The 25,131-nt window shown below is 40.8% G+C and overlaps 1 protein-coding gene across 2 annotated transcripts; it reads left to right on the top strand.

Annotated features, from left to right (window-relative positions):
- Nucleotides 1–1,949: 1,949 nt before the first annotated feature.
- zyx (zyxin) lies at nucleotides 1,950–24,528 on the top strand. 2 transcript variants are annotated; one of them, XM_072679571.1, is made up of 10 exons: nucleotides 1,950–2,293; nucleotides 12,874–13,108; nucleotides 15,442–15,698; nucleotides 18,836–18,931; nucleotides 19,051–19,596; nucleotides 19,708–19,840; nucleotides 20,117–20,286; nucleotides 20,616–20,794; nucleotides 20,908–21,028; nucleotides 22,458–24,528. In XM_072679571.1, exons 2-10 carry the CDS (start codon nucleotides 12,880–12,882, stop codon nucleotides 22,569–22,571), a joined length of 1,845 nt encoding a protein of 614 aa, XP_072535672.1. In that variant the 5' UTR covers nucleotides 1,950–2,293; nucleotides 12,874–12,879; the 3' UTR covers nucleotides 22,572–24,528. The 2 variants fall into 2 exon arrangements, with proteins under 2 accessions (XP_072535672.1, XP_072535671.1); XM_072679570.1 differs by lacking the exon at nucleotides 1,950–2,293 and adding an exon at nucleotides 3,132–3,431.
- Nucleotides 24,529–25,131: the final 603 nt, after the last annotated feature.

Here is a 25,131-nt window from a genome sequence, read left to right as displayed (position 1 = left end):
AAAAAACGGATGATTGCGGCCTACTCGCCTCCCTCCGAATGAGGGGGAACAGAATGAGGATGTAGGAATCTAGCTGAGGCATACAGTATGAGCACACACAATGAGTCATGGTGGGTGGGGTGGAGGGAATGGAGGGGTGGGATTGTTCTGAGCTGTGTCTGGCAGTACTCCAAGCTGCACGGACTCCGCTTCCAATGGGCCTCCTGCTGGGAGCTTCACCTTCAGCCTGGCTGCAAAACACTCCAAATCTCTCCCCTTTCCCTCTGTGGAGACCACAGACCACTGACCAATTACCTCAACAACAGTTTCAGCCTTTCTTTAGTATGAAACAAAAGCCTTGGACATAAGAACTGTAGTAATTCAATGATTGCTGTAGCATATTTTCACAATAATTGATCAAACAAAGGGCATTTGGCAGATTCTTTTATCCAGGGTGACTTACATTTAAGTCATGTTATACAGGTTGGTAAATCTAGTGTTAGGAGCAGGGGCAGCGTAGGGAGGGAAGTAGGATTGTGACTGACAGGGGCCGTAAAAATGCATTAACTCAATATATGTCAGAATTGTTAGAGTACTAGGGCCCAGTGTAATATCTTTTTATGGGGCCCAAAATGCCTCGTAGTGCTCCTGGTTAGCAGCCTTGCTCAAGGACTTATTGGTGTAGTGTGGTGTGCTTGCCTGGCCAGGGAATTGAACCCTAGTCTGACACAGGGAAGGCAGTGTCGTTAACAACAATGCTACATCAGCTATCACATTCCTGTAGTGTTTTACAGCAATAGGTATTATAGTCTTGCAGGCTATAGCACACTACAGAACTTGTCTGAATGTACTGAGTGGTTTCTGTAGAAATCCTGAAGACATTTGAGCAGTATTACCTCACTTTTTCCTGAAGCAAAGGACTGATTCGTGTTCAAGAGAGGTTAAAATGTTATTGTGGACTAGGAGGCCTCCTGTGACCACTCCCCGCTGTTATTTTTCACTTGCATTTAAGAAAGAAAACAAGTCGAACTGTCTCCTTCCTGACAGGGGGGGCTGTTCCACATTACCGGTGCAGGGTCCAGTGCTGTTTTCTGAAAAGGCAGCTTCCACTGCATCGGCCTGGGCAGTTAACTGTGTGGATGGGATTTGTGGCAGGGAGCTGCACAGGAACAAATGCTAGATATTTTCCAGGCTGCTGTAGACTGCAGGGGAAAAAGGATAATAATGCACCTGAAACTTTAATAGGCCTGGTCAGGAAGGATAGAGTGTACGTGTGTGAGACAGAGTGCAGCAGATGTGCAGGATGGGTGGAATTGAGCTCTGACGCTGTGGCAGCGGTGAACGTACATCCTTATTTGTTACAACCCTGGTGCCAAGAACAGATCTGCAGGATAAAAAAGCAAAAAAATCTCAGAAAATCTCTGAAACTATCTCAGCATTAAGACTTTAACATACTACAAATGAAGTCCTGCAGTGTATAGCCCCGTTCAGTGGAGGCTTTTGGGCCTGGCGTCGTGTTAATAAGAGAACTGCTAATATCTTTCGGATGATCTCATGTGTTTCGCATTAGAGCTGGAGCTGGCTGTGGAAAACCATATGAGCAGTGGAATAAAGTGAGGTTGACCATAGCCATTGAAAGTTCTTTTCATTTGAAAGTGTTAGCTTTTTTTCTGTTGTTAAGCTGAACTCTCCTGTGGGTTTGGAGTCAATTTGAGCGCAGTGTTTTCCCTAAGCACCGCATGTCCCTTCGCTATCCTTCTTCTGCCAAACGTTGCTCATTTCTGTGTCTGTGTCTAATCAACCCCCAACCTCTCTTTATCTTTCCCTCCCCTCTCTCTCTCTGGCTCTCTCACTCACTCTGCCCTTACAAGGAAAGGCAGGCAGGGTTGATGTCATCGAATGAAGAATGTTTAAAGAATCCTGAGAGGGGAAGAGAGGGAGAAAAAGAGAGACAGCAGAAGGGGGGAAGGAGAGTGTGTATGTGTGTGTGTGGGTGTGTGTATATGAGAGTGAGCTAGAGAGAGAGAGAGAGAGAGGTGTTTGGCATGATAGACCTGACCAGGGTGAAAGTCGAACGAGAAGGAACTTGTTTAGAAGGATGGTGCCATTCCTTTGGGAGACAAACAGGGGGAGGGTCTAACAGCAACAGTATGCGTGTGAGTGAGAAAGTGTAAAAGAGAGAGAGAGAGAGAGAGAGAGAGAGAGAGAGAGAGAGAGAGAGAGAGAGAGCAAGCTCTCCCATTAAAAAAGAGAAGTTTGTATCAGTGGAAAAGGAAGAAGCCAAGACCTACAAAAGGCTGTTCTCAATAGAGAGGTAAGATGAACCTTCCTTTCAACAGATAAACATGAGTTTCGGCCCCTCTTTTTTAACTTGATGTCTCTTTAGACCTCTGGGGTCTGACTGAAGTCGATATTAGTGTCATGGCAACCTGGTGGAGTGTAAAACAATAACAGGGTGACTTCATTGAAAAACATAAAGCTAAACTTCTCCAGAATGGCAACTTTACAGGAGAATGAGAAAACCTTCTAGCTTTCAGTGAAGGTCAATGTAAAAAGATTTTGGAGTATTTCTGTTGGTCATACAACACAATGTAAAAAAAAAAAGGTTTAAATGATGGAAACAGTCAGAAATAACATTGGAGGTAGACTCCAATGCAGGGTTTTTGTGTGACAGTTGCCAAAAGTGAAAGTTAAACAATACCATTAATTTGGTCTTACTACTGTATATGCCTCATTTAGCCCCAGTTTTACAGTCATTCCTGAGTCCAGTCACTGCGTACTTGCCAGATATTCACTCCGTGGTCTTAAAACATGAACATTTAATTTAAAACCACGAACAACAAAACTATTACAAAATAAAAACTATTAATAAAAACTATTTTTAAAAAATAAGATGAAAAATTTAGTATATAAGTATATAAAAGTTTTCCATCTTCCAATTTAATATTGTTTTCTCAAATGATGAGCTCTAATTATTGGCCTGTCAGAAAGTCACAAAAAAAATCCAAACCGATCCAAATCGGTCTGGATAATAAACAGAGAGATCTGTATTTGTGTGTTTGGTCTGAGATTTAGCCCAAAAGTGCTGAAATCGATCAGGTTCGGTCCCAGCGCTGTGGAGAAGGCGGAAGCTGGAACCGGAAGTGAGGGTACATTGCTGGGGAAAAGTTCCCACAGCAACATTTCCAGGTGGAGAAACCCCTTTCCAGCAGCAGCAGCCAAGAAAACACAATGCAGAGAATGGAGCCGACTAAATAACTAATTAAACGCCAGACTGTATTCTTACGGTGATATAAGGTCACTAAGGGAGGGGTTAGAGCCGCAGACCGCCGTTAAAACGAAGCGGAGGAACCGAATCTGGTCCTTGTGGAGCTGCTCGACTCGAGGCGGTTTACGTTACTGACTGTGAAACTACTACTGAGATAAACTCAACCGCACTGCTCTGAACTAAAGTAAGAAATCCGTTCTCATGTTCTCGTGCTTGTTTTTGACAGTTTGGCCGAGTGTAGCTCACTGGCAGTGTCCGCATATCCAGACGTTAGCTAGCTATCTGTATCTGAACGTGGACTGTCCCAGCTACCCCTGTCGTTAGCAGCAGCAGCAGCAGCAGCAGCAGCGGCGGTGGTGATGTGTGTGTTTCTACTGGCTTTAACGCTTAACGATAGCTAACGTAGTCTGTCTGACTGATGGCTGTGACAGAATGACGAGTTGGCTACACTTATATTTGCTCGTATTTTTTTTAAATCTGACTGTCATGCAGTTGTTTATCCCTTTTCCAGCATATTGTGTACAGAATAATAGAGGGGTGGGGCAGTGACTGTGCTTTCTAGTTGAGTCTGACCCCTGGTTCAGGTAGCTAAGATTCATCAAGTTTTGACAGTCAGCTTTGTGTTAAAACGAGCTAGCGACTTAGCTAGCATTGCCTATTTCCTTTAGATGCTGTAGTGTTGGCTGGCAGGTAGCCGGTGTTGTAGCTAGATATCCATATAAGGCTAGCTGCTTATACTCTTCTGAACTGAGTAGCTAGATAACTCCCTTTGGCTAGCTATTGTCTCCATCCAGGAGCACTTTGTTAGTAGTGACTATCCACGACCTAGACGTATATTAATCTGAATTAATTCTATTTAATTATTGAATTATTGACATTTTAAAGTTTAGTCCACAGCTAGGCTTGATCCACATCCAGGAACCCGCCCCGCAGTGTTTATCTTTGGCGAACTGAAAGCGACAGTGCTGCGCTGGAATGAATGAGACTCGGCGGAGCTTCTAGGCAGTGTTGATTTCCTAGCTTGTAGCTCGCTGGGACGAGGCTTAATTTGGAGGTTCCCAGTTTGTAAAGTCAACTGTGGTGTTGGGATGAGAGAGCAGGGCTGCAATCATCACAGCATGATTGTAGCCTGCATGTCCTATTCATTAGAGAAGTGCCTTATTCATCTCCCTGTATCTACTTGTTGCTTGTTGTCCTCTTGTGGAAGCCTAAATTAAATCTGGTTCGTGAGAAAAGCTGCGACCCAATTCGGCTCAGAAGAAAGCACCTATTTATTATTCTCCTGGCTTTTTCACGTGGTGCACATGCAATTAGTGTGAGATCATGGCGCATTCCTCGCCGGGGCGTGTCAGCAAGGGGCAAAAAGGGCCAGACTTCCCAAACGCCACACCGTCATTCATTCAGAGAGCTCCAATATAACCTGTATTAAGGAGCAGGAGACGGAGCTTTGCAATCCCATTAGTCACTGTACCCCGTGTTGTAATCATTAGGCGCTGCCTTTATATGACTGAAGTCCTTTTCCGCTTGTTCAGCATGACGTCATGACCGTGACTGACACCATCGTTTAAAAGTAAAGGAAGGATTTGTAACTACAACACTGCCACGTCTGGACCAGGATTTTCTCATCTCTGAGAAATCTGTTAGCCAGTTAATGCACAGATGTGAATTCTGGTATATGTTTAATGTGCATAAGTGGTGATGCAGATGAAGTTGGGGCTATTTCCTGGATTAGCATTAAAAATGAATGTGACTTTTATTTGTAGACGGTTACAAACGCAGTAAGTTATAGGTGGAAACTTTAACATAATAGATCGGCATCATCTAAATATTCTGCTCCACTGAGATGCGATCTACATTAGCCAGTCTTACAATTAAAACCATAAACAGGTAAAGTGAGTAACGTCATCTCATTACAGTGGCACCTGTCATGGGGTGGAGTATATTAGGCAGTGAGTGAACAGTCAGTTCCTGAAGTTAATGTGTTGGATGCAGAAAAAAAAATGAGCCAACGTAAAGATCAGAGCGACATTGACAGGCCAAATTGGGATGGTTAAACAACTGGGTCAGAGCATCTCCAAAACATAAGGCAGGTCTTGTGGGGTGTTCCTGATATGCAGGGGTCAGTGTCTACCAAAAGTGGTCCAAGAAAGGACATCTGGTGAACCGACGGCAGCGTCATTAGGGTTATGAGCGAAGGATAGGTTGTCTGTTCTGATTCCAGGACTTTTTTTATTTTGGCAGCATAGTTGCAACACACAATATTAGGCAGGTAGTTTTATTGTAATGGCTGTTGAATGTTTGAAATATCATCAAACCTAAACCTTGGTGTACTTGGTATACAGCGTATACATGCATGTGCCTTCACACCTATTTGAGGTATGTTCATCTTGGTCTGTAACCTTTCGCAGGGTCATCCCTCTTGGGGTTGTTGGAAAGAGGGAGAAAGGGTTAGCTAGTTGTTGTTTTTTCTTCTTTTCGGTCAGCGTTGTTGCCCTGGCAGACTCATGAGTGAAGTGTCGTGGAATGTTGCCAAGAGAAATGCCATTAAAGAGCAGCTGTAATGCCAGACATTCCCACATTACATGGGCATGTCTACTCTCATCGTTCAACTGCTGAACATTAAACAGCACCACTAAACTAGGATGAAATTCTCTTACATTGATGGGACGGTAATGACTAGACATTATCCTTATAGACCATAGGACTCCTAAAGTGCATACTGTAGAGCAGGGGGTCGTCATACTAATCCGGGCATAGACGGTGTGACTGCAGGTTTTCATTTGGAACAAGCAGAAGCCAATATGATCTGTTGTTTGAAGACTGAGACTGACTGATTAAACTGGATTCAGCTGTGCTTCTGCTTGATGAAATGAAAACCTGCTGCCACATCGGCCCCTGTCCTGTGACCAAGATTGGTGGTCCTCGCTGTAGAGATTAGCTGCTACCTTCTAAGAATATGTGCATTTGCATGAGTAAAGAACACTTTATTGGACTCTCTGAATGACGTCAGACTCCTGAAATCCAAATGCTTCTGCTGATGCAGATTTTCTAGGTCAAAGCCAGGCTCTTTGGCCTTGCAGAAAAACATGCAGACAGAATTTATACAGCTGTCAGACTTTTCTGGAACTGACATATTCTACATATTTCAAGACTGCATTGCTTAACCTTGACATGTCTAAAAAGAGCGATCTGTATAGGGTGACCTTTTAGAAACGTTTGAACGCTTAACCTGGTCTGAACATGCTCATTCGTAACAAATACAAGTAGCAATCAACCTTTGCAGTCTCTGCTGTTTGTACAGCGAACACCACCCACGTCAGTCCTGATCTGAATCACAGAACAATAATAAATAGATGGGTCTCTGACTAACAACTAAAGACATATGTATTTTTAACAAGCAGCATAGCAGCGGGCATGGAGTACTTTTATGGAAGAAATTAAGGCTCCTCTCATAGTGCGCTCACAGCTGTACTGGAGGAGTGATGAAATGCAGGCGTGTGAGGGACTGGGCTAGGAAAGACCTTTGGAATCTTTACATTGCAGCTGTTTCTCCTTCAACTGCTATGCGCACACACACACACACACACACACACACACACACACACACACACACACACACACACACATTCAACACATCACCTTCTCTCATTCCCTCTCTTCCATACAAGCATAAAATATGGCATTCCTTTAGCTTAGTGAAACTCACTGTTAACTACTTTTTCCACATTCATTGTACATGCACACGTGGCATTGAATAAAATGAGTAATGAAAGATGCACTGAACCTCTGCCTACAGCTATTTGTAAGTCCATCCAGGGTTTTGAGAATGACCAGACAATTGAGTTGATCGTGGGGTGATGGGGCCTCTGTAATAAGTATTTTGTCCATTTTATCTAAATTGGTTACATATGTTGGACTACATTCGAACCTGAGCCAAGAACAAATTGGTAATTGAGTATGTATGAGTCATAGGTTAGTAACTCATCATACTAATGAAACACAACATATCCAGAGATTACAGGTACAAATGGAGAAGCTGTTTTTAGTTTGCACTGTTGGAGCAATAGAGCAACTTGCACTTCACTTTTTCACTGCACAGTGTTTAGTTAAAGGGAACTGTGTTAGAAATGAGGAAATCCTTGTGCTTTCATTGTGAGTAAGGGAACTTCAAAAGTGAACCAGTATTTATATGATACTGGCTTGATTTGCTGTGTAAAAGAATGGATGTGGCACATACGCAGTGCAGCACCATTATTATGTATGAATCATGTTGAAGAAGTTGTTTTGGACTGGGCCTCTTTTTGTTAAACCCTTCCAAATTACTGTCAGAAGGGCAAGTTTAGGAGTCGAATGACTTCACCCTCAAAGTAAGTGTTTGGAGTTTTGTGAAACATACATTCATTCATGTAATGACACATCTGTAAACACATAGCACAATGCTAAAAGTTTTTTTATTTTATTTTTTTTTTATAAAGGGCATATATATACTTTTTTTCTAAAGTTGATTTGTCCTGACCATGGTGGCATGCAGCATTTTCCTTTTTGTGCAACCAAATATTGCAACAAATTTTGCAACAAATTCTGCAACAAATTCCCTTGGATGCCCTTATTAAGGTTTCAGAGTGACTCAGCAGGCTGAGATGCTGACATCATGGCCCGAGGGTCATGCTGCTTCGCCATTAGCAGCCAGAGTCTAAGAAAGCACAACTGTCCATTCTCTCTCTCTCATCACGGCAGATGTCAGAACTGGGAAACCGGCGCTTTCCTCTGAGCGTGTTGGCTGCCTAGTGATGATGCGTTGGTGGCAGTTTGAAAAGAAGCGGTGCCTGACTTTACATGTATCGGATGTGATGCATGTCTGAAGCATTGCAAGTAATGGGGAGGCAGGGAGCTAGTGAGTGAGTGGGTGGGTTAATTGGCTCAGCTATATCAGGTTAAAAATTAAATAAAAAAATTAATAAAGGAAGATAATGTTATAATTATGTCCTAGATATTATATTTAGAGTCCTTTGTGGTGTAGCAGTAAAATCATCCATTGATGCCGCAGCCATTCATGTTGCCCTAACTCTCTCTGCGTGGGTAGGATACCCCCCCCCCCCTTTCTCCCCCATAATTCAGTGTAATGCAAGTCATTGCAAGCATCTGTTGATGTAACAGTGTTTCGTTAGCAGCAGGTCCAAATGATGTGCTTGGCTGGATTTATGTGACTTAAAGAAAGCACATGCTCACCTTCACTCTCCCAGTGACCATGTGATGGGGAAGTTTGTGTTATTGGATGTGTATTGACTGAAATAGGGAAGACATTTGTGCTTAAAAAGTAGTAGTAATATATTAACATACCTGTGAAACTTCCCTAGAAGACCACTGTTCATGATAGGACTGGTACACCTCTCTCTGGCTGGCCTGTGTGAATATTTCATCAAAGCATTTGTCTGTGCATTATTTAACATCTCCTCTTCCAAACTGTAGGAAAAGAGCTGAAGCAGTTGTTCTGTGTGTGAGGCTGTTTGATGCAGTGCCCTAGATCTGTGGTTATCAGCAGGCAAAAATAAACCTACGCCCTGGACCTTTTTCTCCTCACACAGTATGACTTTACTCTTCCATTTGGCTTGTTGAGTGGTCCCTTACAGAGCATGACTGGTGGTTCCTCAGATTTAAGCAAGTATTTTTGAAAAGTCTCTGCACTTGAATGTCACCCTAAGTCAACCATAGGCTCATGCTCATTATTAAGCTGCCTCTTGCTCTGATAACATCAGGGTGTCGGGAATACTGTTGGAAACTGCTGTTGTCTTGCTCATGCTGCAACATGAAAGGTGTTTGAGATAAAGCCATGATGGTGTCTAGAATTCAGCTGTCAAATGGAGCTGTTATTATGGAGTTTCCACCAAAAGGCCTTCGCCAAAACACAGATGTTGGTATGTCACGGATTCGTGTAGTGGTACACTGGGCACGTGTACACTGAGCTTATGATTTGATTTGACTAACGATGTTGGGTTTGTGAGTAGATGTTCTCACCATGTTTCAAGCTAAATTTGAATGACGTCAGTAATGACTCTTCTCTGTTGTTGCATAACCTGCTACAGAGAGGGAGGTGCAAGGAGTGCAGTACATGACAAACAGACTGGTGTGGATGTTGATTGTTGCTGGTTGTTTTCCAGCTTTGGTACATTGCAGTTACAATGCACTTGGTCACATTTTTGCAGTACAATATTGCAATTTTTGGTGCATTGTTACACCGTAATAACTATTTATATTTGCATGTTATGCTGTGTATGTTGCCTACTTTAAACAGTCAAACTTTGGGAAGCAGGCCGCTCATTAATGTAACACTTTTGTCCATGGCATTAGTAGAACTGTAGTTGCCTTTCAGAAATGGAAATATTAGCCTTATATTGCCATGAATTTGAACAGCGTGCCCTAATACAGTCTCTTTAAATGATTGCCTTTCTATGATTTACCAAATTTGCTGTGTATCTGTGTATTGCTGTGTATTGCTCTTGACTCTGCCTTATTTTTGTTTGTTTGTTTGTTTGTTTTTGTCTGTCTTTGAATTCTTACATTTAAAAGTGTTGTATGTATAACTAAAACCCTTCCTAAATTACCCATGATTTGCCAATGAGTTGCCACTGTAGTCTACTGAGACTTATTATACTCCATTAGATAGACTGATTAGCACCTTCAGAACTTCCTTAACTCTGTTCTTGGAGTTGGCTAGTCTCATATGTGATGCAATGGCAGTAGCGGCACATTGCAGTGGGAGTGTAGTGTGTCTTGTGGTTAAACATTAGCCTGCACCATAGCAACACACACAAACATGGTTGCATTGGGACCAAGTTTGACCATATCTGAACTTTCCATAAAACTCTGAATCGATTAGTATATTTATTGTGCTTTCTCAAAACACATGTACATGAGATCATTAACCTTGAGCTCATTTGCAATGATTTGATCTGAACTGTGGCTGTGGTAACAGACCAGACCTAAAGAACTGTTATATCTCCTGACGATAACATGATAGTCAAGTAGAAACAAAAAACTATCAAAAAAAAAAAAAAAAAAAAACTCCCTTGAATTTCCTGTGAATGTTAAACAATGGTCAGAGGATCAACTTATGCATGTTATTCCTTCAAAAGGAAAAGAGTGAGGATTATAGTGGGTTTCACAGCATTGTATCTTCAAATTCTCAACAAGCCCACTCTTGTGTATAAAGAACAACGTCTTTGATTGTAATGCCAGATACATGCATAAAGGCTTATGTCCTTTGTGACCTTTTATGACCCTTTTTAGGGCTTTTGGAAAAGGTAAAGTGAAGTGAAGCAGTGTACTTGAGATGTCAACAAACCGTTAAGGTAAATAGTTGAGAAACCTTTGACATGAGAGGTCTTGCTAAGGCATATCACACACATGCTATATCTCCATAAACCTTTCCTGGTACAGACATGGTAGGGACAGAGTATGGCTTCAGAGTTGTAGGACAAGTAAACTGCAACATGCTTACTCAAACCTCTTCACTTTCTGTTCCTCTTCAACATCTGTTGTGCAGGTCTAAATAATGTTGGCAGGATTCATTCTTAAACCAACTGAAGGTTAAATCAAAGGATTTGAAAAGTTTGCATTCAGAGAGACCCAAGCACAGCATAAGGCTCTGTCGGTAGATGCACATCATTGTCTTGTTCTTCTTTAAAAAGAGGGCTTTAGATTTGAAAATGAGTCAGGACGGGGTATTTCCGTAATGGGCTTTGTGGTTGTTTGTTTAGATAAGTTACAATTGAATCGTGTGGTTCTTAAGGATTCATTTTCCGTGTTCTTTTTTTTAATTTAGAGAAATGTCTTTGGATGACTCACAGAACAAAGTCATTGCAGGGGGCAGGGCAGGAAGTTTCCAAACATTTAAAAGACTGACTGACTGAAAATACGCCTTTTCTTTGCATCCAGTGGAAAGAAGAAAGCAAATCCAGCTGTGTGGAAGGTGCGGTTATGAAGTGATCTCATGGTTTCGCAGGGCCTAATGGCAGGGCTCCAGTTAAATAATTACTTGCTGATAATATCCAGTGCCTGTGTGAAGTGGAGTTAGCAAGTCAGCAGAATCCCTGACTCTCTGTAGAACGATGGCAGTAGCAGCACGTTATGTAATGTGGAACACCTTGATGGAGTGATTGTGTGCTTGGTGTTTAAGCAGTGCAGTTACTGTACATAGTGGCTGTCTCTGACACGTAAGAAATGCAGCCTACTCAGACAGGTTTCTGAGACAGGAAGGCACCTAGTCATGTCTGAATCAAGGTTAGTCATCTATGCTTATGTAAAGTTGTCACACTAGTGAGCTGTTGATACCTTGGCTACGTCCTGACCAGGGTATTATTGTGTTTGTGAGTCAGTTATAGAGACCTTCGTCACTGCACTGCCTTCTAAAGAACTGATTTGTGAGACAGCATGGGCAGGAAGTCATCGTCCGCTATCACCAGTTTACAGACATTGTAATTAATAGGCTGATTCTTCATGATTCATATTGTCACATATTTGCATTGCCATATCTCAAGGTCTTGATGAATTCTTACACCCCTACTAAATAGCATTTTTTAAACATGGTGTAAAAATGCATGGATCAATAAAAAAATAATTTGTGCTTCACAAATTTTACAAAAGTATAAAGTAAAAATAATCTGCTATATGTTTTCATTTTCTGTTTGTGAAAATACACATAAATGTTGATTTTGAGGTAAAGAAGTGTTTCTACCACCATTCAGAGGAGGGATGGTCTTCCCTCCAACATTTTCTATATAATCAGTTTTTAAAATAAGTATTTGCTTCAATCAGAATGTAATGTTTGCTGCCCTATTTATTGAATAGAGAGGCTCATTGAAAATACTGTACTATATAATACTATATGACTTGTGGTTATAGAAATAAAATAAACTTGTTTTCTAAAAGGTTAGAAGATGAAGATATAGCCAAAATGGTAATTAACATATTTAGTACATATTGAATAGTACAATATGAAAGTTACCATTCATTATTACGCTTTGGGATGAGCAGTGTAACGTGTCGGAATTGATTTATAGTTGTGACTAGTAATGATGAACATTGCTTGCCGAAAAAGAACACCACAAAATTCAGACACACATAGATAAATAACTGATGTATGCCATTGTGACCTAAAATACAAATGGTTTTAATTTTACAGCCAGTGTTTATAGTTTATCATTTAAAATAATATTTATTTATAGGGGCAGTGGTGGCTCAGTGGTTAGAGCGCCACGCTATTGATAACAAGGTTATGGGTTTGATTCCCAGGCTCTGCAAGCTGCCACTGTTGGGCCCTTGAGCAAAGCCCTTTACCATCCCTGCTCCCCGGGTGGCTGCCCACCGCTGTGTGTGTGTGTGTGTGTGTGTGTGTGTGTGTGTGTGTGTGTGTGTGTGTGTGTGGTTAAATGCGGAGGAAACATTTTGCTGTACATAGTACAGTGGCAAATACGTGCACCTTTGCCTTTATTTGGCTGAAGACTCCAGGTGTTCAAGTCTGACATATGTTGTTGTTCTGCTGTTCTCGAATAACCTGTAAGCTAAATGTAATAGACAGTGAGTAAGTGATGATTTTTTAAAAATGTATTTATTTATTTATTTTATAGATCAAGATGGAGGACTCCAATGACAATAAGCCCTTCATGGTAACCTCCTCCCTGTCTCTCAAAGTCTCGACCCCTTCCTTCTACAATCAACCAAAAAAATTTGCCTCTGTAGCACCTCCGAAGCCCAAAGGACCGTCTAACCCGTCACAGCCCTCACCCTTCTCGTCATCAGTTGCAAGCACAGCAGTGATTGGTCGGGTTGGAGAGATGCCGCCACCCCCTTCGGCCATTGATGGTGAGACAGATTGTGTTTTGAGCATATCTACTTACACATGTTTGTTTTTGTCCCACCCTGAAATCGGTACTTGCTTTAGGTACGAGCAGGATATAAAATATTTTTTCTTCAGATTGTTTTTGTAGGTTGATCAAGATTTAGCACCTCAGTGACCCCAGATTCTATATCCTGGCTGAACACAACCACATGGTGTGAAAATGTTCTGGGGAAATGCTGCGGTAAAAGCATCATTACACCCTCCCTCATCCTTATATGTGCAAAGCAGTGAGAAGAATTGTTTGAGGTTGATTGTCATCAGTACTGTGGCTAACATCAACCCACGTGTTTTGTGACCTTGTCTGTCATAAGACTAACAAGGTGGAAAATGGCCTTTTTTTCCTTCCTCCTTTTTCTTTTACTCCTAGGGACAGTGTAAGGGTGGCGTTAAGAAGAGTTAGTGTGCTGAAAACTGAGGCTGTGTTGTCGGGAAAACAAGCTTGTCTGATCATGCATATTAGCTCAGCAAAAAATTGTCTGGATCCTTCTCTCAGTATGCCACTCATGAGAAAACCAATGCGTAAATAGGCCTGATTAGACAGACTTGCTCTACAGCTTGTTATGAATTTTATCTGGAATCTTACCTTAGCTGGAATACCTACTTGAAACAGCCAGGGTGTTACTTGCACATGCCAGATTTATCCTTGTTGTTTAGCATTTACTTTAAGTCTTTGGACAATGGCATACTTCATTTTAACCACCTGCATTTAGCTTACCCACATTGTGGTGGTGCAACATTTTTCTGCATATCCGTAGATTATCTCAAGCATTAGGAGCTACACTATGTCCAAATGTTTGTGGACACCTTTTCTAATGAATGCATTCGGCTACTTTAAGTTCAAAATAAAACTTTATTGATCCCGAATGAAATTGCAGTGTCACAAGACTGTACATATTTCACACGGGAAGGCATTCAATATTAGAATAAAAACAACAAAAGTTATGTGTTATTACACTAATGTAGAAATGAGGTAGTAGATAAAAGATTATTACTAGGAGCCACAGTGACAGGAGAGTGAAACTGTAGTAACAGGAGCAGGACAGATAGAAATAAGTGCAATGAGTGCATGAAGTAAAAATAATAAACTGACATGTACTAGTAGGTTTAACTCTGCACAGTTCAGACAGCAGGATATCAGTAGTGTCCTTGCAGTAAGGAGACCCATAATTGAGTAGCAGTCTACCACTGAACGTGCTTTATGTTTCTTCACTGTAGCGTGCAATAGACGTGGACTCTCTAGAGCAGATGAACACATGGCACCTTCCTAATGCCAGGCATGTTTTAGAGGAGTATAAAGTCCCAGAGCAGTATAGTATAGTATATATCAACTAATTGAAACATCTGAAAGATTCCTGGACAGCACAATAACACTTTTCTTGACGACTAATGATTTTGCCCAACAAGGTCAACAATGACTAAAACTGCCTCTACTATTTATGGTGGTGTTGAGTCTTGCAGATATCGCATCAGTTTCTGGCAACATGCACCACTAATGCTCTGAATTAGTTCGAGAGAACAGCGCAGCTATTTTGTACATAAATAGTTAAAAAAAAGTATACTGCTGTCCATCCTACAGGTAATTCTGAAATTGTTCCACATTAAAGTGTGAACCTAAATAATGGACAGCCATTGGCCATTTGTGAGAAGCTTGTCTTTCTCAATATCTCTCAGTAGAACAACATTGTGAAATCAATTAATGTTAAACCACATTTGTTGCAGCAACACCTTCTAATTCTTGCAAGTAACCAGGAAGGTGTTCATGTTGCTCCTGCCAGGCAGCAGCAACCACTATGGCCACATTTTTTACAACATGGCCACTGAAAGTAAACTTCATGTTTGACTCAGTTGAGGTAGAAAAGAGACATAATGCCTATAAAATTGTCTCTGAAATAATAAATTGTGATCTTTGTCTGTGTTTTTCAGGTAAATTGAACTCCAGCATTAATTAGTTTGCAAAAAGACTGAAAACAACAGGGTGCTAGAGATACAGTACAGCTGAGCCTTTGGTGTAAATTTTATTTTAGTGTTATTCAATAAAATGTGTTGATGGCTGCCAAGTAGCAGTCTGTTTCCTGAGATATGCTGCCAACTGCTTAGTTTGGAAAGTATCCGTTTTGAGCAGTACATTCTTTTAAGTTGATAGGTGCATTTATTATTGTGTTGTTGTTATTATTATTATTATTATTATTATTATTGGTGTTAAGAGCTAAAATGAGTCAATTGAATATATGTTACATTTACTTTCTTTGTTTTTGTGGTTGGCATGACTTTAATCCAACTCACTTCCCTTGACCAGACTTTCCACCCCCTCCTCCTCCACTGGATGAGCTGCCTGCACCTCCCCCAGAATGCCAGACCACACCCCCTGCATCTGATGCCCCTCCTCCTGCATTTCCTGCCCCTCCCCCAGTTGCAGATGACTTGCCACTCCCAGCACCTCCTGAAGATGTCATCTTTGTTGCCTCAAATACCTGTCCTGCTCCACCTCCTCCCCCTCCCCCACCCCCTCCTGCACCTCCGCTCCCCGGGCCTGGCACAGGCGCCACCTTTCAGGTAAGAAGTGGGACATAGACTTAATATGACTTTACACATAATGCATGACATTGATTTTGTGCTATACTTACACTAAGAGTGTTTGGGTGTTTACACAATGAGCGTGTTTGGATGTTTCCCAGTGGCGTAACTAGGATTTTTAGTTTTAAATGAGCCCAAATGCAAAATGCCTTAGGTCTGGTCTGCATTGCTGGTATTTATGCCATAGATTATCCTGTGTTTATTGTAATACAATACACTCTTAGACATTTGAGCGTCTTTATATCTGAAATTAAACTCCAGCTATGAAGTTTGCGTGGACTAGTAGTTTTAATTCAAGGGTATGTCTGTGTGTATTCTGTAAACTGTATAGAAATTGTCCCCCCTTTTTACATGTACTTAACATCATTCATCTCGTACAAGAGAGCTAGCAAAAGGACTGGAGTTATTTCTCGATGTGATACAGAAATTTTCTGCTGTACAAATCAGTCACACTACAATCAATGACACTACATAGCACTAGGAAATAGAGGTGTCTACAATAAAAGTACACCACCTCAACCTTAGACCATAATTACCACAAAGTACAAACTGGTAAGAGTAGGAGTTTAAGGGCAGTGTCTTAGACAATGGAGAGTGATCGATGGAGGAAAATGGTCTAAACTATACCTCCTATTCTGTGTACCAGGGTGTCATGGGCACAAATGGCTGTCATTGAAACTTGTTCATTTGTCTTTATTTGTGACATGGTTACAGGCATCATAATGACGAATTCTGAACAGCACAGAAAAATCTTAACAGCTCAAATTGAACCAAATATAATTTAGGTGGAGCTTCACAACACCCCCAAACATATTACTAAAGCAAATGCAAAGAAAAAGAGGTTTTCAGGGCCAAAAAGTGGAATGTGCTTGACTTGCCAAGTCAGTCATCTGATCTGAATCACATTAAGCATGCATTACACTTACTAAAGGCAAAAAACTAAGCAGGAACTAAAACTGGCTACATTACAGGCCTGTCCATGCATGCAGGGAAGGCATCCAGCGTCTGGTGAGGTTTACATGTTGCAGACCTCAGGGAATCATTGATTACAAAGGATTTTTAAACATGCATTAAACATGACTGCTTTATTTGTCATTTGAAGAAAGGAGGATTATGAAATGCCCTTGAATTAAAGCTGTATTTCAGTACTTTCAGAATGTTTTGGTGTGTTTATGGAACATTAAGCAACAGGCTGTAATGCTACGCAATAGTCTAAAAACATGACCGAGTTGCAGTTTCGTAATTCTCCACTACTAGATTTTTGGGACTATGTAACTCAAAATGGAGCAACAGAGCAGCCACTTAGTTGTTGCAGTTTACCTTCTGATACATCACACATTAGTTGATTAATGAGTCCTAATGTGCTTAGTTGTTTAAGAACTGGCCAGTCAGTTAACTGAATTGAAAAGTTGTGCGCTGCTGGTCAAAAGTTCTGTTACTGTGAATAGTTAAGTGGATAAAAGGTAAACTTCTCTCCAAAATGCACAGCCTTTAAAGCTTTAACACTCAACATTTCAGTCAAGATTGGTGCATTATTTTTGTGATGTACATGTTTAGGGTAGGAAAAAGGAAAAGAGCATGTAAAAGTTTAAACTCATAAATTTCACCAAGGTCTCAGCATTAATTAGCTTGTTGGAAATATGACCTATCACAATCATTATTAGTAAAGGCAAAACTTTGTCCCAACAATCAGCAGCCATGGGGTCTACTAAGTAGCTGCCCAGCACTCTATAAGATTAAAATAATTGTCTGACAAAGCACGAAAAGGCTAGCCCGAAAACTCCAGAGGAATTTAGCAGACTCCACTGTTCTGCAGTTCAGGGATGCCCCTTATGGAACAGTTATCTAAAAAAAAAAGCCTGCATCCTCACCTTGAAATTTAGTATCTGATGCTTTGCAAAAAGACTTTGTGAAAATCCCTCAAACCAAAAGTGAGTCACTAAGCTGGCTATAAATTTCTAAACCTTTACAGGCCTCGTCAGAGGGGGCTTTACTAAGCAGGGGGTCCAGACCATTTTTCCTTTTTTGTTATTGTGAAACCGATGGAAAAGATGGAAATTATATAATAAAATAATCTAGCTTTAAACATCTTTAAAGTTATGCCTTTTGGAAATCAGGTCATTGTTTACTCGCTTTGTGATGCACAGCAGCAGATGTTTTGCTCAGGGGTGCCCAAATGCAACTATCCACAGTTATGAACGGCTCTACAAATGCTTTTGGATTGTATTATGTTAAGCTAAATAGAGAAGTTTGTGTCCTCTTTCCTCATTATGGTTTTCTTGAGAATGTGAAAGCCTTCAGCACTTATCTCCTGTGAGGCGCACCAGTGTGCAGGCAGCAGCTTCCCTAGCCACTGATATGCCCATATAAGCACTAGCTCTATTTCTAGCTGTGGCATTGTGGGATGTGTGTATCTATGTGGCAATGAGGCAGCATCAGTATGTTCCAGTGGTGGGAGGGATTTTTGATAAACAATTCTCATAAGAGCACATAGACCTAAAACAAATACAGCGACCCTTCTAGTTTTTGAAAAATACACTTGCTTTAATTTTAAATAAATACTTGTATGTTAATTTAGTTTTTACCACTCTCTGATTTGACAATGTTTGGTGCATTAATTGAACATTTAAGCTGCAAGCAGTAAAACATTTGTTTTTGAAAAAACATAATAAACATAATGTTATTGTAATTATATATTTTAATAATACCTAACTACTAGATTTTTTTTTTCCCCCAGTTACTATGTGAATCGCAACAACAGATCAGAGCATCTACACAGTTGTTGCAGTTACCTTCTAATGGGTCATAATTATAGGCAGAATACACATGGTACAAAAGAGACAATGTTGTGATAATGGCACATGAAATTATCAGCATATAGTGTGTTATTCTTAATATAGATACTGCCTTTCAGAAAAATCAAAAGCATTACCAATGTGGGTAGATTAAACTGCATTCATGGATCTAATTCCCTCATTCCCTGTTTCAGTCTGCCTTTCTTAGTTGCTCCCTCTCCCTCTGGTGTCTTATTTTCTGTTTTTCACTCTTTTGTTCTCCACCCTTCATCATATTCTAACTTGCACATCTGTTTTTCTACACCTCTCTCCCCTGTGTAGAGACCACTGGAGAAGCAGACTAGTTTCGACCGACAGCTGGACTCTTTAACTGATATGTTATCAGAAATGGAAACTAGAAGACCATTCAACCCGAAGGTACATGCATGTAAACATGACCTGCTGACTGCTGATCTTTCACGTATAACCTTTCTTGGCATTGATGTTGAAATGGAAAAACTGATGCATACGTTCACATGTTCGAATGTCTTGTTTAGCCCAGTCAGCTGTTGTCAGCGCCAGCCCCAAAGCCACCACCCACGGCCCCCAAACCCTCACTGTCCTTCCTGCCCCCACCGGAGCTGCAGGACCGCCCTCCCCCAGCCCCATGGGCTGAGGAGCTGCGTGCCCGGACCACCCTCCGACAGACAGGTCCAAGTGCAGCATCTGCTCCAGCCCCTACCGCACAGCCGTTGGCTAAAGGCCCTGCAGCCACTCCCAAAACTACTTTCTCTCCCAGCCAGCACACTTCTAATTTCGGCCCCAAGCCAAGTGGTTTTGCAACCTCTGCAGGTACCAGAGGAATTAACAATGTCGCCTCCCACATCTCTTTCCCTCCACCTCCTGCTGCGCCTCCTGCCGCACCTCCTGCTCCTCCAGCAAGTGTTCCCAATCCTGCTCCAGTTTTCAGTCATTCAAAACCTGTTCCAGTTTTCAGCCAGGAGAAAGTGAATCCATCCATTCCAGCTGCCCCGCAGCCCAAGCCAGCTTCATCACCGATCTCGTCATACAACAAACCAATAAGCAACCCATCTGCACCCAAAGTACGTGTGGTAATAGTGTTAATCACAACTTTTGATAAGATGCACAACTTGTGTTTTTTGCACTCTCCTTGACTTGTGTTCTAGGCAAGCTAATGTTTTACTTTGTTTTAGGCTCATGGAGCAGGTGCGCCCCCTGGTGGTGTTCCTCTCTCAATGAGAGAAGTTGAAGAGCTGGAGAGAATGACCAAGGACTTCATTAAAGATATGGACAAAAAGGGTCCAGTTATCACCTCTGCACCAACAGGTACTCTTTATAAAAATGTCATGACATGATGTTGTGATAATTAACCTATTGAAAGTATAGCACTGCAACCCTACCGAAGAACTGCAAAGGTGCTCAGGCTGTGTATCTGAAAAATCACTTCCACGTACACTTATACATCACATCTCCGCTCCAACAATTGAATACATACTCTGGATTAGTGATAATTGTTTATTTCAGTGAATTCTACCTAATATACATAGGATTTCAATTAGCAAATTCCCCTCTTGAACTGTAACTCTGTTTTTGTGATTGCAGAGGTGTGTGGCAAGTGTAAGGAGGCTCTATCTAGGTCCCAGCCGGCAGTCAGAGCAATGGACAAACTTTTTCACTCTCACTGTTTCTGCTGCGTGAGCTGCCAACGCCCTCTGCAGGGCATGCAGTTTTATGACCGTGATGGAACACCAGAGTGCGAGGACTGTTATGTGGTGAGTCAGCACACACATCATTACTCCATGCTCTGCCTCTTGCACTTATCCACTCACACCCAAGCCTTTTTACTGACAATTACCTGAAGATAACTGCCCTTTGAAAGCCGAAGAGAATCTCTCTAAAGCTCAGTTAAATGTTCCCAGGAATGTAATTTAAAGATTTGATCTCTAGCCTGTTTCACATAATTCCTGGCTTTCTTTGACTCATGTCTTACTAAAGGGCATGTGTATAACCTCTTATTTTCAGAATAGCATGCGATGAAACGTTGAAAATTTCTTAACATAACTTCTACACACTTCTCTCTTATTTGTGTGCATGCATTCAGAATTCTCTGGCGATTTGTTCCCGCTGTGGCGAGCGAATCACGGATCGTGTGTTGAAAGCAGTGGGCCAGTGTTTCCATGCCCATTGTTTCCGATGCAGTGCCTGTCGCTGCACACTGGAGGGTGCTCCATTCATCACTGATGACGATAACAACCCTTTCTGTGTCCCTGATTATCATCGGTAAGGATCTGCACCACCCTCAGTCCATTATAGTAAACATAATACCGTAACACCTTCTGATCACAACTTTAACTCATCTGTAAATATATTAATGGGCTACTGTTGGATTGCAGGCGTTTTTCTCCTCTGTGTGTGAGCTGCAATGAGCCGATTGTTCCTGACCCTGGCAGTGAAGAAACGGTCAGAGTCGTTGCCTTGGAGAAGAACTTTCACCTTAAGTGCTACAGATGTGAGGTATGAAGAGACTCTGTTAGTTTGTGTATGTGTGTGTTTTATGCTCTGTAATTTCAAGAAAACTGTTATTTTCAGATGCCCTAAGAGCATGGCTCACTTCTTTACTCCTTGATGAGCGATAAAGTGTGAAATAATATTTGTAAATAAAAATAGCATTCCTTTAAAATGGTTACTGAATATTTGCATTAGCATTTAGAGAGGGATCAAATGTAATAAAAACCCACGTGCAGGAATCTGAAGGAAGTTCCAATGCGGCACTCCAAATTGATGTAGAATGCGTGTTCCCGTGGCTTTTGGAAGAACTGGGGTGAGCAGGCATTTCAAGCAGTTTCGGCTGCTTACATCAGGGAACAAAAAAAAATCTCCACTTTCCATCTGCACAGATCAGTGTTAGTTTGTGTATAATCAAACTCAAAATGAATCAAAATCTCCATTTCAGCTGTGGGATCGGACATTTCCCAGCCAGTGAAACCTAACTAATATCTGCTTTTGATCCTGGTTTATGTTCCACACTGTAGTTGTTCTTGCTGTTGTCTTACTCTGTTCCCCAGAGATAGCAAACCTAGCAACATTGGCAACAAATCAGTCAAAAGATTGGTACGCCTTAGAGCTAGCAAAGTTAGCTGTTAGTTTGTGGTGTTTCAGGCTGTAAGAATGTCTCTTTCCATAGGAAGTGGGCAAAGTGGGGCAGTGGGGACTCAGCGGTTACTGCACTGGGCTGTTGATAACAAGGTTGTGGGTTCAATACCTGGCCTTAGCAAGCGGTCACTGTTGGGCCCATGACCAAAGCCCTTCACCCTCTCTGCTTCCCTGGTGCCGCAGCAGTGGCTGCCCACCACTCTGGTCACGTGTGCTCACTGTCCACTGCTTGTGTTTGCTTCACTAGTGTGCGTATGTTCACTACACAGATGTGTTAAAGGCGGAGGCCAAATCCTATCTGTGTCCAGCACAAATGGTGAACATGGTTGTCTTTGTGTTTCTGGCTTTCTAAGAAGCAGTAGTTTGGCCCCCTTGACACTGGACTGCATTTAATGTGGCCCATTACCTAAAATGACATTTCAGACCGTCTAGACCTTTTTCTGTGAGTAGTGTTAGCATGCTTCCTACTCTGTGAGACCTGCTGTAAATCATTTTCTGTAATTGGAAACCATAGTTGTCCAACTTCAGGCTGATTTGTTGCTAACTTCCTGAACAAAGGAGAGAGAGAGGGTGTATTTGGCAGAAATTATCAATAGTTTAGAAACTGCCTCACTGTTTAACAGCTGTTGGGTATATGCCATGCAAGAAGTATTGATGATTTTTTTAGTAAATAATTCATTTATATAATTTGAATGCTTAATGGTTTCTCTTTTTAAATGCGGTCATTACTGATGTTTTATTTATCTGATACTGAAATACTGAACACCCGCGTTTCTCTCTTTGGTTGCAGGATTGTGCCCGCCCTCTCTCCATAGAGGCAGATGCTGATGGCTGTTACCCACTGGATGGAAAGATTCTGTGCATGAAGTGCCACACGAAGCGTGCCAAGCAGGCCATGCAGTGATTGGAGGAGGCCATAGTCATTTGTGCTAAAACCAAATCTAAGATACAAGTTTGACTGCGCTTGGATTACGTGGTTGCCGCATTGTTTCATGCGTGTTATGTAACTCCTTTCTTTGCCCTCTCTTGTAGCTCTGAATTATTTTTTTCCCCCTGTGTCCCTGTTCTCAACTTCATAAGGAAACACAGGGCTTAATTACTTTTTCAGCTCTGTTACTCATTTAATGCATGGCCTTTAGATTCAACCCCGTTCGCCTATCACCAGCTAGCGTTTCTCAGAGATTGACTTCAAGATCACAAGCACACCACCTCAGCATGTGGTTGAGTTTTGAAAATACTACACTGATTTTAATATGTAAAAGTAAAGGTGAGACTTTAGGGTTTAATATGGATTTGGACCTGTTCATGACGATGGCTTCATTGGCTGGTTCGGTGCAGAGGTAATGTACTGTACTGAAGCCCCAGCCCAGCTGTCTGCCTTCATCAATGCCTTCATCTATTCCCAGCGTGCCTCACACAGGCAAAACAGCAACCCTCATGAAAACCTTCCACCCCAGCCTTTTGAACAAAAGACATTGAGGAGAGTTAATGTTGCCTACAGATAATAGTAACACTTAAATAGTGAGTCGTTTAAACTGTGTCAAATAGTGATTCAGTTCAGTTATTTGACCACTGCTTTTAGTAAATGTGTTCATAGACACATAATTCATAGATGCATGCAAGGACTGATGGGGAGGAGGGAGACATAAGGACAAAATGGAGGGGTGGAGAAAGCTTTATTTGTGTTTATTTTGCATGCAACAAGTATTGAACAATGATCAAAGATAAAAAAAAAACTCATTCACTAATGTAATACCTAGTATCAGATAATTCAAAGTATTGCTGATAACATAAGTGAAGTTTTCATGACATTGTGTAATCATGTGTAATAAAAATGTGACTCCTAAAGACATGGACTATCCTCCAAAAGAGAGTTGTATTACCATTGCTCAGTTACATTAGGTCTGATGAATATTTTAATAATAAGTGTTTCATTACATTAGACATTAGAGATGGCCAGTCATAAGAGGCCTATTTAGGGATAATCCTTTAGTCACAGCTTTTAAAAACACTATTAGCATAATGGTTATGGTTAGGATTTTTGCACAAAGGCCTTAAAGGATTCAGTAGCTGACGTTAGCCAATAATACACAAATTCCTCTCCTGCACCTGTTAGCAAAAACTCCTGATGTGCTACATTTAATATGAAAGTCACTTCTAGAAAGGAACTTCTGAGTTCTGAGTATTGTGTGGAAAATGCTTAGAATCTAAGTAGATAACATTCCCTTAAAATGCATTTTATACCCACTGCCTTCACTTTTTTTATATTTATGTTGTATTTTTCTACACTTGATCATGAATGTTCCGCACAGTATTGCTCCGTCTCCAGACATATTTTGTTAAACGACTTCACAGCAGCCTGCTCTTTTCAGCTTTTTGGTTTGAATACATAGGCAGTAAGTTGTTGTACCATCATGTAACCTTTTTCTTTTTGTTCGTATTCCTTCTATCCAATATTTCCTGGTCTTTTTTTGAAATTCCTATAATTCCTGATGCAATCAAAAAGGATGGGTCCCATTCTTTTATATATATAAAAAAAAAAGTCATGACCAAATGTATTGTCATATGATTCATCCATTAAGTGTAATCACGTTTTCTCATGGTCAGAAGAAAAATAGTTTTACTGCAGTTTACAGTATATGATTGACATCTATTTTAAGTTCCTTTGACTTTCATTCATTTACTACATATATACACAATTGCTTTGTTTTTTTGTTTTTTTTTTGCATACTGAGCATTTAAATTCCTTTCTGATATGTGAATGTGTGTATGTTTACGGTCTGAGGTATGTCAACGTGTTGTTTTTGCAATCAAACTCATTTGTACTGTATTATAAAATAAAAGTCAGTCATTTGCTCAAATTCGGAGCTGTTTCTGTTTCTTTATTGGACAGCAGAAGTGAATTAAGGTTCAGGTTGCAGTAAATTGCAACATCTTATCTTACAGCTGACTTGTACTGGACTTCAAATTTGCTGACTGGTGGCTCTGTATTAGACAGCCACCTTTCTTGCAGCTGAAATAAGCATTTACATATATCTTTATTTTGGGGCATGTCTATCAAGAAATTTTAACCCAATGAAAAGAACAACTGGCAGACTCAAATCCTGTCAAAAAGTGAAGAGTTGTAAAAATGGAGATACAAGATTGTTGCATGACCACATCGATCTATAGGAGCATGTACTTTTATTTAGTTAAAATTGTGCTATTAGATGTTTTGCAAAAAATCTAATTTTGTATCATAGCAGCTGAATTTCATGGTTTGTAAAATAACTCAAATCTGCAGCTGAATTAGATTATTGATAATGTATTTAATTGGAACATTAGCCATTCAGACTTCTATATAGTGTATATTTAATACATAGTAAAGACTACACAGTACTTAATTTCTCTCTTTCAAATCTAAAATAAATATGAATGAACAGAAAAACTTAAAAGTAAAATTAACTATTAAAATTCCACTCAAA

This window comes from Salminus brasiliensis, chromosome 5 (assembly GCF_030463535.1).
Source record: "Salminus brasiliensis chromosome 5, fSalBra1.hap2, whole genome shotgun sequence".
Classification (NCBI taxonomy): Eukaryota; Metazoa; Chordata; class Actinopteri; order Characiformes; family Bryconidae; genus Salminus; species Salminus brasiliensis.
The sequence above is the reverse complement of the archived record's forward strand: the minus strand, read 5'-3'. Positions and strand labels throughout refer to the sequence as shown.

Excerpts from the sequence above, each read along its gene's own strand:
- zyx (XM_072679571.1), top strand. The coding sequence starts at position 12,880 with ATGGAGGACTCCAATGACAATAAGCCCTTCATGGTAACCTCCTCCCTG. Across the intron at positions 19,597-19,707 it reads GCAACCCATCTGCACCCAAA|GCTCATGGAGCAGGTGCGCC; the intron begins GTACGTGTGGTA and ends ACTTTGTTTTAG. Across the intron at positions 20,795-20,907 it reads TGTGTCCCTGATTATCATCG|GCGTTTTTCTCCTCTGTGTG; the intron begins GTAAGGATCTGC and ends GTTGGATTGCAG.